General features: G+C 34.9%; 1 protein-coding gene across 8 annotated transcripts in view; it reads left to right on the top strand.

Moving 5' to 3' along the window:
* Nucleotides 1–15,885, top strand: part of LOC115444853 (protein held out wings) — a 68,570-nt gene that overhangs the window by 30,528 nt on the left and 22,157 nt on the right. For all 8 annotated transcript variants that reach the window (XM_030170825.2, XM_037441196.1, XM_030170816.2 and 5 more), the window contains exon 2: nt 9,520–9,653. In XM_030170825.2, coding sequence (XP_030026685.1) covers nt 9,520–9,653 — 134 coding nt within the window. The remainder of the gene's footprint in view (nt 1–9,519; nt 9,654–15,885) is intronic.

Below are 15,885 nucleotides of genomic sequence, written 5' to 3'. Positions count from 1 at the left end.
ATGATGTAATATGCCTGTCCTCTGTCACGTCGCGTCGTCACGTTCGCTGCTGTCAGTAACACCCCGGTCTTGCCACCAAGTTTTGTTGTAATTTTAAAACCGTCTTCGCAAGTAAACCGTGAAAAACAAATATTGAGCAATAAATCAACGAAAATCTCTAGTTTCCTCCAGTGCTTTATAGGTGTAATAAAAGAACCGTCAACCGCGGGCAGCGTCCGAAGAATAAATATAAAACGTGGCCTGCATTCTGGAAACTAAAACGCGGAACATCCATTGGTTCGACATTAAATTCGACATATTTTCGCTGTAGGCAAATAATCGTTAACTTGTATGTATAGTGTACCTATATGCGTATTTATATAGAGGGACCAAATAAATTTAGTGAACAAATTTTAGATGTAAATTGTGATTAGTTCCATCTAATTGTCATTTTTTAATGCTTACTACTGAGAGTTATTCTCTTTTTTATCGTTACGAGAAATAGATTTGTAAATAAATCGACCACTTGTACAAAAAATGTTGAATAAAAATAAAAATATCTAAAGTATTCGGTTTACCAGAATATTCATTTGAAGATGACATTGGAACTACACGTTTAGCCAGTTTTAGTTCACACTACATTGATATATTCTCACGTCCGTTTTGTAGCCTGAGAAATATAATAACCGTGTGTTAATAGATCAAATATTAATATATTTGTTGAGTCAGAGGAACTTGCGGTCAAATATTTATACCCGTGTTGTATTAAGATCGCTTCCAAAATACTTCGCCTCATTGCCAAATCATGTGTCAAAATTTATCTTTCCATTCACGCACAGCGTGGAAAGACAATGTCATTCATAAATATTGTATTTTTCTTTTAGTTCGTCGGTTTTGTACGCCAGATTTAAGTGCATTTTTTATTTGTATAACTCGTTTACGTTCGCGAGTATGCAAATTTTATTGGTAATCGATTTTAAAAGATATATACTATTTCGAATTTTTAAATGAATATACGCAGTGAATACCGCCATTTTTCAATATACGATCCTAATCGTTTTTTACGTTCTATCTCAAAAAGGGACCAATCAGAACAAAGTTTTTGTTTTGACATGCTTAAAAATGAGATATATTTTGATTGGTTCATTCTCGAAATCGGATTAAAGATTGAGATCGCGATCGTTTATTGAATACGGCTGGCAAACATAACTTTTGCTTTTATCGTATTGTTTCAGTCACTTCTTGCATTTGATTTAGTTTTTGGTATCTAATGGTACGTACCTACAGCGGATTTGTTACGCTAGGTGTTTTTTTAACTAAACGAAAAGATCGACTGACGCGTCTAGATCCGCTATAGGTGGTTGACGTCAAATAATCAGCAGGCCATAAATAATAAATTCCGTACTACGTTTGAAAAAGTGTGTTATACGGCCTAATATTGGAATGGCATGAGGTAGAAGTATAAATGACAATATGAGGTGACGGGATAGTAATACGACCTAATTTTAAATATCAACGTACTGTACGGTTGAATTGAACAGTGATAATACAGCAATAAGCTTATTATAAGTTTTTCTTTTATACGTGCACGGGAAAGTGACCCGACTGCACCTGATGGTAAGTGGAGTGGGCTCCAATAGAATGTCGACTGACAAGAGACGATTACTACTCGGCAGTCGACACAATTATGCCGGCCCGTTGGAACCAGGCTGATCCCGGAACAGAACGCACTTACGTGGGCCACTATGTATAGCTATTTTATGGCGGGTTTTCACACCCACCTTGTATGGTGATATAAAAATATTATTTTACCTCTAGAAATCAATGTTAAGTCATGATATACATTATTAACGGTAAAATACTGTCTGCTACGGCAATTGTCTTATTTCAATTGAATCATTCATGGTCAACCATATTTCGTCATTTCTACTGAGAATTATTTATTGTCATTCATCCACGGTCCATAATTGATTATGACTAAAGTGATCCCAAGAATATTCATTAAGACGTACGATAACGGAATTGTGGTATTGTGAAAATTGTAGCTGTAAAAGTCTTTGTGATTAAACATTAATTGTAAAATTAAATCAATATTACAAAATGTACAACGTACGAATACACACGCGCCATTTATCCTCGAGGGGGTAGGCATAGCTGCAACTGCACTCACATATCGGTCACAAATTGCAGACTCCGGGCTAATACTAAGTAGGAAAACCCAATATCACTGTCCGATCTCCAGATCGAATCCGAGACCCTAGCACTGCAGTTGTATAGTAATAAAACGACGCCACCGATGTAGTCAAATAAGAGAGATCTAAAGGTATAATTAATTATTCTTAATTATACCTTTATTATTATAATTATTTAATTTTTATTAGGCACCTACTGCAAAATTGGTAACCAGTATATAGGAAATGTTAAATTATTTTTTTGGTTTTTAGTGGTTTTTGAAGGTGGTTTTATTTTTTGTTAAAATGTTTTTATTTTTGGCTTTCTTGTGTTAGTAATAATCATGAGACCAAATGGCAAACGCCCTTTCAAATATAAAAAGAATTTATTAAATCAGTCGATGCCTCTTCAAGTAACTCCTTACTGTTAAGGAGTTGTACCTTCCCTCATAAGCTCAGCTACATAAGATGATGATTACCATACGCAACTACGTAAGTTACTTCATACATTTTGCGAAAACCGATGTGTGGGCCTATAAAATTTGAGGGTTGCCTTCGATTTCTTCAGGATCCAATCATCAGAACCTGACTTGGTGACTATGGGACCACTACAAAAGTATCTACTTTCGAACAAAAAAATAATTTTGAAAGTCGATCTATAAATGGCGGAGTAATCGCGTAACAAACACACAAAAAAAATATACAGTCGAATTGAGAACCTCCTCCTTTTTTGAAGTCGGTTAAAAAAATATTATGATATGATTAAAATCTAACATGTAATGCAATTTATATTATTTCTAATAGATAATATAATAACGTTAACATTGGATGCGATTACAAGTTGATGAGATGATATTATTTTGCGGAAGTTGTAGAGAAAAAGGCCTACATGCAACGTGGGACTGAAAATTAAATTAGTTTAATATATGTAAACGATATTACATATATGTACATTGCACAATTGTTTATGCATGTATATTATACAAGTGTCGCTTAATGCTGTAGTGACTAACAGCTACGATCGTCTCAGCAGTTTCTGAATCTTTGCATAATTCATGCGCATGACAAGTCAACTTGTAGTGCTTGACACCGTCGACAGGAAGTCGAATATTATTGATGGATAGTCACCATTCTGTTAAATAAACTTTGCTATTGGTTAAGTGTGTGAAAATATTTTAACTGCTGCATCGTTATTTGTAAAACACGGCAGTCGTTTGTGTGGTCTGTCCAAATATTTTATCATTGATAACTGTTTTTTTTATTTAGTTCCAAACATGTATTATGTGCTTTCATCTTATCTTACTGCCGATAACATACAATTTGTACTTCCGCAAATATCAAGTGTCCATTCAACTGAAATATGTCTGAGATACTGTTACTAAGAAGTGCCGCCGTATCTGCAGAATTGTTGCTGTCTCGTACTATTACGACTATAACTTGATTCACTACCGCTTCTTGATTGTCTTGCACTGCATCTGAAGTGATTGCTTTATACTTAACAATTTATTACTTTGTAGGAGATGTTGCTACAAGTGTACTTCTTGTTTATTAGCTTCGATTGAAAGTGGTTATCTTGTTCGTGATCAGTACATGCTTTTTTATAACAAGCTTTGTATGCGGCTTCGCCCGTATGAATGCATTTCCTGGAATACAGTTCCACTGTGAACTTTTTCAGCATAGAAAGCAGCCCATATGTTAATGGAAGATTTATGTGTAGTTTAAAAGCCAACCAAATCCATTTAATGGGTTTTGCGTTTCTTTCCAACAAACGTTCTAAAAACTATGTATTTGTAAAATTAGTAAAATAGTAAAAATTTAAAAGGTGTACAGTCAGACAGTTAGCTCGCCGTTTGACCAGGTTTCGGGGTTCTCGTGTTTACTTTACGGTATTCAATTTTCCGCAGATATAATTCGCGAGCGGTGACAGTGTATACTTATTGCCTGTTAGCACAGGTATAGCGACATACTCACATCAACTCAGTCTTGATGCCGTCATGTTTTAAACCACCAGATTCGAGATACCGTAACAAATGTCGATGAATTGTTAATGTTTCTTTGTCCTACCAATCCTCACGTTTTTATACATTTGGTGTAAGTTAAACGTCAGCTGATTTGCGTGTTCTTTGAATCGCGCTTGACCAATGTAAGTCGTAAGGTGGTCCACTGCAATCTGACCGTAGAGTGAGTTTACGCATCGCCGCCTGTCGTGAGAAAATTCCAGTTGAATCCACATTGTTCCTGTGCCCTCGTTTGTTTCAATCAGAATACATATAAATTTACGACTAAAAGATTAGATGCTAATAAAAAAATATTTCTAAAGCTTCTTTGCAATTCAATACTGTTCAAAATTGGTATTTATTGTTAAATAATGTGACATATATTTTATAATTTAATAGTATTTAAATCTGCGAGAAATGATATCAAGACTGTCAGAATAAAAATGCAATTTTTGTTATTCCGTTAAGATTATTGTTCCTTATAAAACATGTATCCAAAAGTAAATAATTCATGTTTCTCAAAAACTGCTAAATATGTAAATAATAAATAATACTTTATGAGGACTTGTTCTATCCTCCAATTGTTACCGGCAAGTTTAATTAATTCACCAACCACCTTGTAATTTCATTGTCTAGGCGCTTCACGTCCGTCTGCAAAGATTGTTATTGTGATAGCGGTTGCATTATGCTGTCGTTACATTTTAAAATATCACATTATCATTGTTTGTTTAAAAAAATCTTTAAAACCCGTTATACACATTTTTGTTCGAAGCATTCGCGGAATGCAAGATTTTATTATGATTTTAAAAATAGTAACAAATAAAACTTATTCGGGGTAATGCAGTCATAATAAATGCTTGGTATATTTGGTTCCAATGACCATGATTAAAGATTTTTAACTCGTAACGTAAGTACATTTTTAATCCAGTATTTTATGTGTTATCTATTCAAGTAATAGTACGGGTCACTAGTCACTACCCATCGCAGGCCAGGATGCAACTTCATAAGTCCCTGACCAAAACAATTTAAAAAATCTTATCATACCTCTTGTAGTATCAGTAAATAATAGTTCTACAAATTTTTATCTTGCATACATAATAATAATTTGATAAACAACACTTCCAACTAAGTCTACTAGCAGGCATCGAAACAAAAAATATTCCAAAGTTGACCTTTAAATGTGATCCGTGCGTAATTTAATATTAGTAATGGATATTGTCTTTGGTTCATGATTCAAATGTTTTGAATACATCAGGGAAATTCGAGGGAGAGAAAATATTTTATGAATTTAAAGTAAACTAAAATTGGATTATTGGGAATTTGTTTGACGTAGTCGATTCACAGTATAGCGTCATTTGGCACGTGTAATAACTTACATTGGGCAAAAATTGGCGGTCTCTCTTGTAGCGAAGGAAACTGACGACGATTTGAAAAGTTGTTCAACCTTTGCCATCCTCTCAAGGTAGAATCACGTGTTAGAAGTACAATTTAAGTCATGTAACTGACTTCTATCCTAATATCATGTTTCACGTTAAAAACATAGTAAGCGTTAAAAATGATATCTTATGTTTACGCGAATGTTAGACATTAAAATGAAACTATTTTTCGGATTTTATATTTTAATTTTCTCCCGACATTTCGAAGACTGCAGCGTACGTGGTCACGGGGCGGATTGAGGTGTTGGTCATCCGCAAAGTCATAGTTACAATGTCTACCTACATTTTACAATTATACAACTTTTTAAATTTTTTGCTTTTGGTGGTCTGATCGAACAATTTAGAGGATTGGGAGAAAATTAAAATATAAAAACTGCGATGAAATCAGAAAAATAGTTTAATTTTAAAGCGTTAAAACTTATGGTAATAGTAAAATAAACATACAAATGAATTATGAAAAACATGCATATATGTATATTCCCTTTATAATCGAATATACACGTAGTAAATCATTAAAACTATTCAAAACTAAATTAACCCCTTGGGTACTCTTGAAGAGTTACTATAATTAAAAACAAACCTATATATGTAATTTAGTTACAACATATTCTTTTGCCGAAAAGCAAAAGACAATAAAGACATAACTCTGTTAATTTTTTTTTTTTTTTTAATAGATACGTAGGGGCGATTAGGTGAACTATCATTCAGTTAAATAATAAACAAACGCCGGTGGGCGTCAAACGAACCGAGAATATAACCGTGTCACGTACGGAGGCGTCTAATTCCGCGTGGTGATTTTATCACGTACCTTAAGTTACTTTATTAAACGCGTAGAATAGAATGTGTGAGAAGTAATACGGATTCAATGCAGCGTATCCACAAGCCGCCATTGTGGCGACTGACAATAGAAGTTAGATTGAATTGCATTAGCTAAAAGCAAGCGTGTGCTGCATATGTTGGGGTGTGAAGTGAATTTAATATGATATGTGTTACTAGAACACTATAGAAGTCGTAAAAGTTGATTGAATCAGATAAATGTGGTATTGAAATGAAATGTTATATAAGTTCCACAGTAAAGCAGAACATAGGTAATGATAAAAATATCAGATTCATACTAGTCTACTGCTGAGCACTGGCTGTCTACTACCGAGGATAATGAGGTTTTCTTCAGTAACTCTGGAATTTACTATTCGATATTTGCTTTACCACCGTTAAAGCGAGCTATGACTAACAAAAGTATACCTATTTAATGTAATGGATCGCATTAACGAGAGTCCAGGCTGTTTAACTCCACGATAAGGTACTGGTGATCAGAATATAGAAAAACGTTTCAGTTTTTTGTTACGTAAAATCATGTTCTCCGGTATTAAATCACATATCCCCATTAAATATTTTCAAACTATTAATATTATAAGTCTTCGTATAGTTAAATATATTTATATTGACTTTCTCTATATAACCCGAGTTGCAGTTACGTAGGTGGTCGCGGTGTTTAAATGACAATTGACATTTGTCACATAGTGGCACACAAGTTGGTTGTTCTCCCATTATACTGAACGTTCTGCCTACGCTCGCAGTAAGACATTACGTTAGAAACGATCAATGAATAATTTGAATTGAATTCGAGTTCTAGAGACACACGCAAGCCCGTTGCAGCACAAAAGGGAGTATCGGGGAAGCTAAAAATACACGCACGGAATGATCTCGTTTGCGGTTGGCGTAATCCGAGTAAATGGTAGAATTAAATCTCGTTAATACACTGCGTATTGTGGCTTTGTTACCTGTTCCACGATCAGTTTGTCGTGCGAGAGTTTTTCTAATGAACCATAAATATCATATTTAATATGTAAATTTCATTGTATCAGTAATGAATTAATTAAAAATCTTATTTCACAATGAATAGAAGCTTTAATGAGTTTTAAAATAGCATCATATCCGCCATTATGTTCTTGAGTTCTTACGCAAACTCAAGACCTCCGCGCGTCCGTCTGGTACATGTCATACCAACACATAAATCAGACATCATATGAATGTGAAGCGTCCGCGAGACGGCTCCCATGATCACCTGTCTCCATTACGTGCCCTCATTGTTTTTGTTTAAACGTCTCATTTGCCAGCACAAAGCGCAAGTATTGTACAAACGTGCATGTGATGTTTCGACACCCGTCATCCTCTGTGACAAGTTACAAAAGCATTTTTAACCGATTCAGCTCTTGATATGGCCTTGTAATGTTGACCATTCAGATGACACAGTTTGTCAGTATGATTTATGTTGTCAATGATGAATGTTCAATAGATCTGGTTGACAAAACATCGAAGCGCAGTAAAAAATGTGACATGGCGATGTCAAATAAGCTATCTGGTATTAGTTCCGTCGACATAAACAAAGTAACATGTACATGACATGTGTTATTAATTTTGTCAAATAAGACTAATCGATCCTGAGTTTTCGTGAGGTTTAAAGGCAGTGTTCATATTATTTTTGCGTTTATAAAGTTACGTCATTCAATTCACATAATTTATTGGATTTAAACGATGGCTATCAAATTATTATCTATTTCCTTACATTATCGAAATAATATAAGCAATAACCACATTTAAATGATAGTTTTCAGATATTAATACGTTACAAACTTTGCACCGCTTACAATTTAATCAAACTCATAATATCGAGGTTAGTAGTGGTCAGCTTGCTAAGTAGGTTACAACTTGATTTCTTGTTCTAAAATGTCACGTGCCATCAATATTCATTTATAGGCGGCAATTAAATGCATAATCCATTGGCTATCACACGGGTCCCAAGCCGGGTTAATGGCTTGTTTACGCGCTCTCTCCCTTATAAGGCGTGAAAGCTTCTCGGTATTGTCGACGGACCCCGGTGGACACGACGCAAGCAGGCGGATACGTGTGAATGGGCATGCTCCGGTTGACACCACGTGAGATTAAGGCATCGAACTATTAATTCATAAAAAAAAATGACAGTGATGACTGAAATAAAAATCCTCAGTGACAAAACTTTACGCACATAATAAAAAGAAAAAAATCTCTAACTCATAATACCCTGTCATTCAAGTTTGAACATTATATTTAATTGAACAGTGCCTGCTGTCACTTAATGTGGCTGTGTTGTAAGAGTGCGAATAAGAACTCGTATTCGCCTGTACTGCATCAAAACTTGACACATTTTATTCGCATTGCAAAAACAGATGGTTGTCCGATTTCACAGCGCGGAAATTAGCCGGCATATGACTCATGCGCATCACCTCTTTATCTGGATAAGGTAGATAAAACGAGACCCGTGTTTGCATAACCACCATTCGTTTATGGAGGGGAAATCTTGTGTAGATTTTTTGGACCTCGAATATTGAGGTCAGTGGAAATATTGCAACGATGTGATTGTTTGCACGACATGATATTAATTATTTGAGGAATTCCTCATTCGTGACCAAGAAGGCTTCATCATGTGATTGCATCAGCGCGATCATGGACGCCGCGGTTGACAGCGCGTCATTTCGTTAGAGGTGCAGCTTATGATCTATCAATAATGTGCCCGTCAATGATGTCATAATATACATCCACTATTGTTGCCGCAAGCTTATTACACATTGCTTACTTCTAATTAAACATTACTGGGTCAGTGGCTACTATTCTTCGCACCAACGCGACTAGCGACTGGCCAGAAGTAAAACTATAAAATTTAATAAGAATTATTACAATACCTCAAAATTTTTGTAAAATTTGTTACTTTTCTAAAAGCATGAAACACCCACTCGTAAAGTTTACTTCGAGACATAAAATTTTATCTTTCCTAGTAAAAGTTCGGGACGGTCTTCTATAATTAACGTTGTGATATGACACATTTCGTGCTCAAAATTTATTATAGCAGATGTTGTATCTACGCGTTACTAATTCCTATCTGTTTTTATTTTATTTCAGAAATAGCAAAAGTACGAGCGAGTTTATTTCAAATAAATGGAGTGAAGAAAGAACCACTTGTACTACCAGAGCCAGAAGGGATGGTCACCACACTCACAGAAAAAGTATACGTCCCTGTAAAAGAGCATCCAGATGTGAGTATTTATGTTTATTATTCATTGTTTTTGACGCGTCGACATATGGATTGTGAATATCGTGAAAATATGTAACATTCATGAACGTGTTGAGAAGTACAGCGCTAGTCTGCCACTGATGTTTCAAAACACACAAATCGCCTTGTGTTTGCATAAAACGCTTTCTAAAAAAATTATCTCTCTCAAAATATACTGTATTACGTATGGAAATCAGGTCACCAATTTGTACCGAGTGTTCGGAATCAATCCGCTCTATCACTTACGGTTTCTTAAGATTCCAATTAAATTTTATCGTTCACTCAATGGTTTATTAGAAATCGTCAAACCGACAGCTGACGGGGTTGCTATACGTTGCATGCGGCGAATTCAATAGTATATTTTAGTTATAGGTCAATCCTATAGTTGCCGTCTTTTTCCATAATTTTTCGATATGTACATTGGATAAGTAGTATTTATAAGTCCCAAAACCTTATAAGTAGAGATTAAAGATTTCTTTTGATCCATTTTCTTTACCATTGATATCATTATCCTGTATTTCAATCAATTTTAGTTCAATAACATTACAATTGCCACGATATAAAGATCTCATGTTAGCCTTAATCTCCTTCGACACATTAATTATATTCATATTGAATCAAATTCTGTTTCTCAATCCATTTGTCAAAATGTGTGAGTACTTTCTGTTGAGCAGGCAGAGAAATAATTGTCTGCTCATTAATAATTCATCTGTCGGGAGTAACACAGTCTTCCGAGCAGTGTTCGTAATGAATGACAAAATGAAAACACATTGACGTTGACACTGCTGCGGCTTGTAAGCGCATTATTTAGAAAGTGTGTTCATGTGATTACTGATATTAATAAATTATTAATCATTTTTATGGAAATGATTTCCACGTTTCTGATATGCGCATTTATAATCTTCTGTGAAAAGCTTAAAAAGTAGTTAAAAAATGATTTATTCCCTCGAAACGACTCGACAAAAGGGTTCAATTTGTTCAAATATCAAAGACTACTTAAAGATCTTGATGAAAAAAACAGTGTTGGCGTTTTTTAGGAGTACGCCGCCTAATTTACATTTGAAAATACATCAAAGCAAACTATAAAAGATTTGTCCAGCGTAAAAGCTCTGCGAAATCGGCAACAGCATATTTCAATCTTCAACAGCCAGTTTAATAACGGTAAATTAAAGAAATTTATTTTAAGTGTATTTTATTTTCGGCACATAGCGCTAACCGGGCGGGTCAGTAGCCCCTTATAAGAAATCCATCGTTATATCATTAAAGCTCTTGTAAAATGTTAAATACAAAACATTAAAGGATACAAGAATGCCGTAACGTATGGCCCTTGTCCTGAAAACGTCTTTAATGTTATTGCTCAATACGAGGAGAAATTTTGTAACTGTGACACCGCAATTAATATTATAGAGATTTATTAAGCATGTGTTAATTTTTTCTTTAATTATGTAAGTTGTATTTCTATACGGTATCCCTAGGCCTACAGCTCAAATAACGTCGAAATGCTCCGGTAGGATAAGCTCGGTCATATTTCTACTGATGATAATCAAATTCTTACCTTATCGAATTAAAAACAGATTGGAAATATTAATTGAATATTTTTTTAAAGCCGTCTCCGTTGTCTATTCTACGTGATATTTCAGCTCTAAAATTATATGAATTTCAAATTCTATTATCCGTATAGAAATGCTATCGTAGTTGCCTGCCAAGTCTGCACTGACCCTAAGATTGCTAACCCCTCCACTTACTCGGGCTTAGCTGTGTCCTAGAGATTCCGAACGACCATCTGCTTACTTTGTTCGAAGCATACTTGCATGTGTCATACTGATTCACTCTTTTGAGTTGCATTTTGGGATCATATTTTAACATGGCAGAGTGCTTGCTAAGGTACAAGTTTTTCGTGATCTTAGTAACTTTTAACTGTAATAAACCAAGCAGGTTGAATCGTAGTGTTTCGGTTGTACAATAAAAAAAAATATAAAAATGTGTTACATTGTCGATCAAGATAATTGTCCGCGCGCAGTTTTATTACAAAAGGGAACGCTGAGCAAACATAGTCATACGAATAGAAAGACAAGGTTGTCAGCTTCTACATTTGGTGACTTATGTCACGGCGATCTCGTGGGGCCGGCTCGTACGCCGGGCTGATGTTAGCACGACCCTTAATGATATCGCCCATTCAATCTAACGAATACATTCAAACTAATTTGTGAACTAACACGTTCTAATACAAAGCCTTTTGCAGCTTGCAGTTCATTGAACTTCGTGATTCATTTATGTATGTATGTTTATCGGCATACTTCCATGTTGTGTTGCGAATTTTTCATGAGTGCAAAATATTCTTTGCGAACTTTAGGTACGAAATATATTTAGAGTTACCGCATCAATCTATTTTGATATGTTATTTCTTAGGTTATTTCGATATAGTGTGAGCTGGTTTTTTAATATATTCCATTTGATATTCAAGTCTTTGGCACAACAGTATGCAGCATCAATTCCGTTGTCTACAATATAAATATTGACATTAGTATGCCAAATGTCTTCATTATTGGCACAAGAATGTTTTCTATTTAACCTTCCAGTATAATTATCTCATATTTCTTCTATATCTGAGAGGGCTGTTTATGGCGTGTATAAGTATATTCTCTTACATGAGCGTTTAGTAGTTAATTAACATCAGTCAGATGTGGCTCAGCTTAGGTGCGAGCGACTGGTGGCGCCAACCGTGACTCCGCGCGCCCTCCATTTATGGCAATTGCTAATGAGCGCCGCTTTATGTTTGTTCAGTTTTCTTTATTGATTTTGTTTGTAAAAGAGATACTTCACGTCTTCGTTGACACTGCACTACCCCGCTAAACGGCAATTATGAAATAAAAAATCCGCTTCTATAAATTAACGGTGTATAGGCGTTTTCTAATCTAGTTTAAAACTTTCTAACTTTACGTAATCTATAAACCATAAGTCTAGTTGGAAATTGAAAACATTTCATCACTAATTTACTTTCTCCGCGCCGTCTATACGTACGAAGGTTTTATTCGAAGTAACGTTACTCAAACACAGTGATTTATAGCAATACAACGCAATTAATATGTATATTAGATGTTCTGAATTGTTTCCATTAACATTCCTCAAGATCTCCATCTTAGTTTTTTACCTTCGCCGCAGGTTTCACCGCAAGATACCGAGCTTGGTATTCTAACCTTTAACATACTTGTAATCAAATTAAATTATCATCAAGCAGCTACTGGTGATTAGTCATGACTCAATATAAAATACAATGCGTTTTAATTATATATCAAAACTTGTTTTGTTCGACATTTTTAGAGCCAATCAATTTGTATAATCACTTATTAGTGCTGAGTGGTACAATATGGTATTATTATCTAGATGTTATTATAATTGCCAACAATATTCAATGTTCATTAAAAAAATATTTGTAACGTTTCCTTCTTAAAATATGGAATCCCATAATGTAAGGTTTTTAACAGGTTTTCGTTATATTTTTAGACAACCTTCACTCAGATTTCCATCTTGAACTCGCATGAACATGGCATGCACTCGTTCGTGTTTATTTCGTGATATCGTACGAATTCGAACTGTGTGCGTCTTTTACCGTTTTTATGCGTACGCGCGTGCGTGGATTGATGAACTTCGAGAGTAATTAATTTCGGCCAAAATTGCTGAGAGGAAGTTATGGTTTTATTTTATTAATATTTTTATTATAGATACAGTTTCGTAGGTCTAGCTACACTCTGAATTATATTTATTTTTATATTATAAGCAACCCTAAAACAATTTAGATAGCTCTAAAAGAATAGATAGACTTCCTAACGTCATGTAGTACGCTATCATAAAATCTGTTAAGAGTGTCAACGTAAACTGATTAAGATTAGCTTCAATGTTATTAAGACTAGTGTATCGCATACCAAACACTTAGGCATCGGTAGTGTTTCCTTACGGTCGAAACTTGTGCGTAGATGGTCGCGTGAAATCCCAGTTAATTGTTAATCTGAATGCAAGCCAAGTGACAGCCATCAAGTACGAATAGGGAGCCCTCGACACAGTGCCACACTACGTGATCGAGGCGTGTTCTACATAATGCATATTCATAATTAATACGGACTCAGTTTATCCACATAATTGCGAAGAACAATATGAACGTAAATCTTATGATAAATTGTACGAGTTAAATTGATTGTCGATCAAAGGAGCCGCGACGCAAGTCACGTGTACTGAAGTAATGATTGAAACCTTAACGACGTGATCGTCATACAATTTACTTCTTAGAAGTAACAACTATACAACGTTTCTGTACACGTACGAATTCTCGTAAATCCACTTAAATTAAATTTTAGCAAGCACAAAATATTGTTCGTATTGGTAATCATGCCGTTGCCGTTTTATTCGCTCGCAAAAACCGAGCTATAAAGTAAACGTTAACTATTCCAGAAATAGATGGCACAGCGTGCGATTCGTTTGTTGAACATATTGTCGGAACAATAGTTTCGGAACGTTGCGCGCCGTGTGACTAATATCTTAGAATGTTTTACTTTTGGAGGTTTTACGTTCGTCTTTATAGCCTAAACAAAATAGTACCGCATCGCGCGTTGATATTCTATTGTATTCAGCATTACACAGTTATTAGTGCGTATTTTACACGTTATTTGTTCATTAACGTTTCTTTATTCTGCGGTTGTGCGGATGTAAATGTAATTATATTATTCTGCGTTAATTCATAATATACTATCGTATTTCCATATTTAATTTGTAAGCATAAATTTTTCGCTACACAAAGAATCTAATGACTATAATGACTTATTATCTGAGAGGGATCTAATGTAGTTTACAATGGCTACATATTGATGCATTATAAACTCGCATTAACAACATCTACTCAACATAATATTGTTTTATAAACATGTCTCATGCTATTAGTTCCCGGCTGAAGCGTACACAATCTGAACTCGTGTAAGTACATCAAAACGGACACTTATAAGTAAATAACGACGGCTCAGTCTTTTCCTACACCTTAAAAGTAAAATGCATGCCAAACACGGAACCCGTTTGATTCCGCATTACAGATACCATAGAATATTCTGAGCACATACAGTATCGCTGCATATGCCCCTCGCCGACAAACACGTTCAATTGTACTAGATCTGATGGACAGTTGTCTGCTAATGTCGATAAAAGTCCCGACGTTAAAAATAATAAGAAAACTATTGAGTAATCTGAATAAGATTGGTAGAAGTCGTTTGTTGATTGAAAATAGAAATAAACGTTTATTTTGTCACGAACGGTGGTACATTTTGTATGCCACATATGTTTACCTCAAGCTGTCAATAAAAATTGATTTATTTATAACATAATTTAGTAGTATGACGATTATGATTCTGCTGACTCGGAGCAAACAAACAATACGTTTTCCTCCTCCATCAACGACGCCCACGTCGGTAAAATGAAAAATATTTTCCAACTTGCATATTCCAATTCGAATTCTACAATCAACAACCGACCGTTTATGCGATGAAATATAAATTCTACGCCATTCATTTAGCATGTAATCTGTTTTATTAAACATCAATCGTTTCGTACGTCACAACTTGACTCATTATTCTGAGGAATATCGATTCTGAAATATTAGTTTTAGTGTTGGTAGATGTATCGACATCGATATTCGATACGTTAGTCGGTTCTCTGATTCTGCGTCTGTCCATGTACGGGAAGAAGCGTTATTAAATCCTGCCATATCGGCCCGGGACCGTTAGTTTTACTTTTTGCCTCATGCGGCACCGCTTGACGCATACTTTACTGGGAGACATCAGCCTCATTATCTATCGACTGTTAGACTTATAAAGAACCTGATCAGATGAGTGCGTATTAAAGAGTCATTGACATTTTGTAAATAGAATGCTGTTTTTCAGATCTGATTGAGCACTTAGGTTGTTTGGTTAAAAATACAAGCTCCGTTTGAATCAGTGCTGAGTAATTAAACCACATTTTTCGATGTGAATTGGGTATTTTAAGTACTTATGTGTTTGATAAGTTTTAATAACAATTTCACAAAATAAAGTTTTTACATTTGTGTCTGAAAATATATTTTATCGTAATCATGAAATGGCGACAGATTGGGCTCCCATAATATTATGAAAAAGTTATGCTTCGTTACTATTCCTACACTAGCCGTATGTTATGGTAGGTACCTCATAGGATACAAG

The sequence above is a fragment of the Manduca sexta genome, chromosome 21, assembly GCF_014839805.1.
Source record: "Manduca sexta isolate Smith_Timp_Sample1 chromosome 21, JHU_Msex_v1.0, whole genome shotgun sequence".
In the NCBI taxonomy this organism is placed as follows: Eukaryota; Metazoa; Arthropoda; class Insecta; order Lepidoptera; family Sphingidae; genus Manduca; species Manduca sexta.
This window is presented reverse-complemented; position numbering and strand designations above follow the sequence as displayed.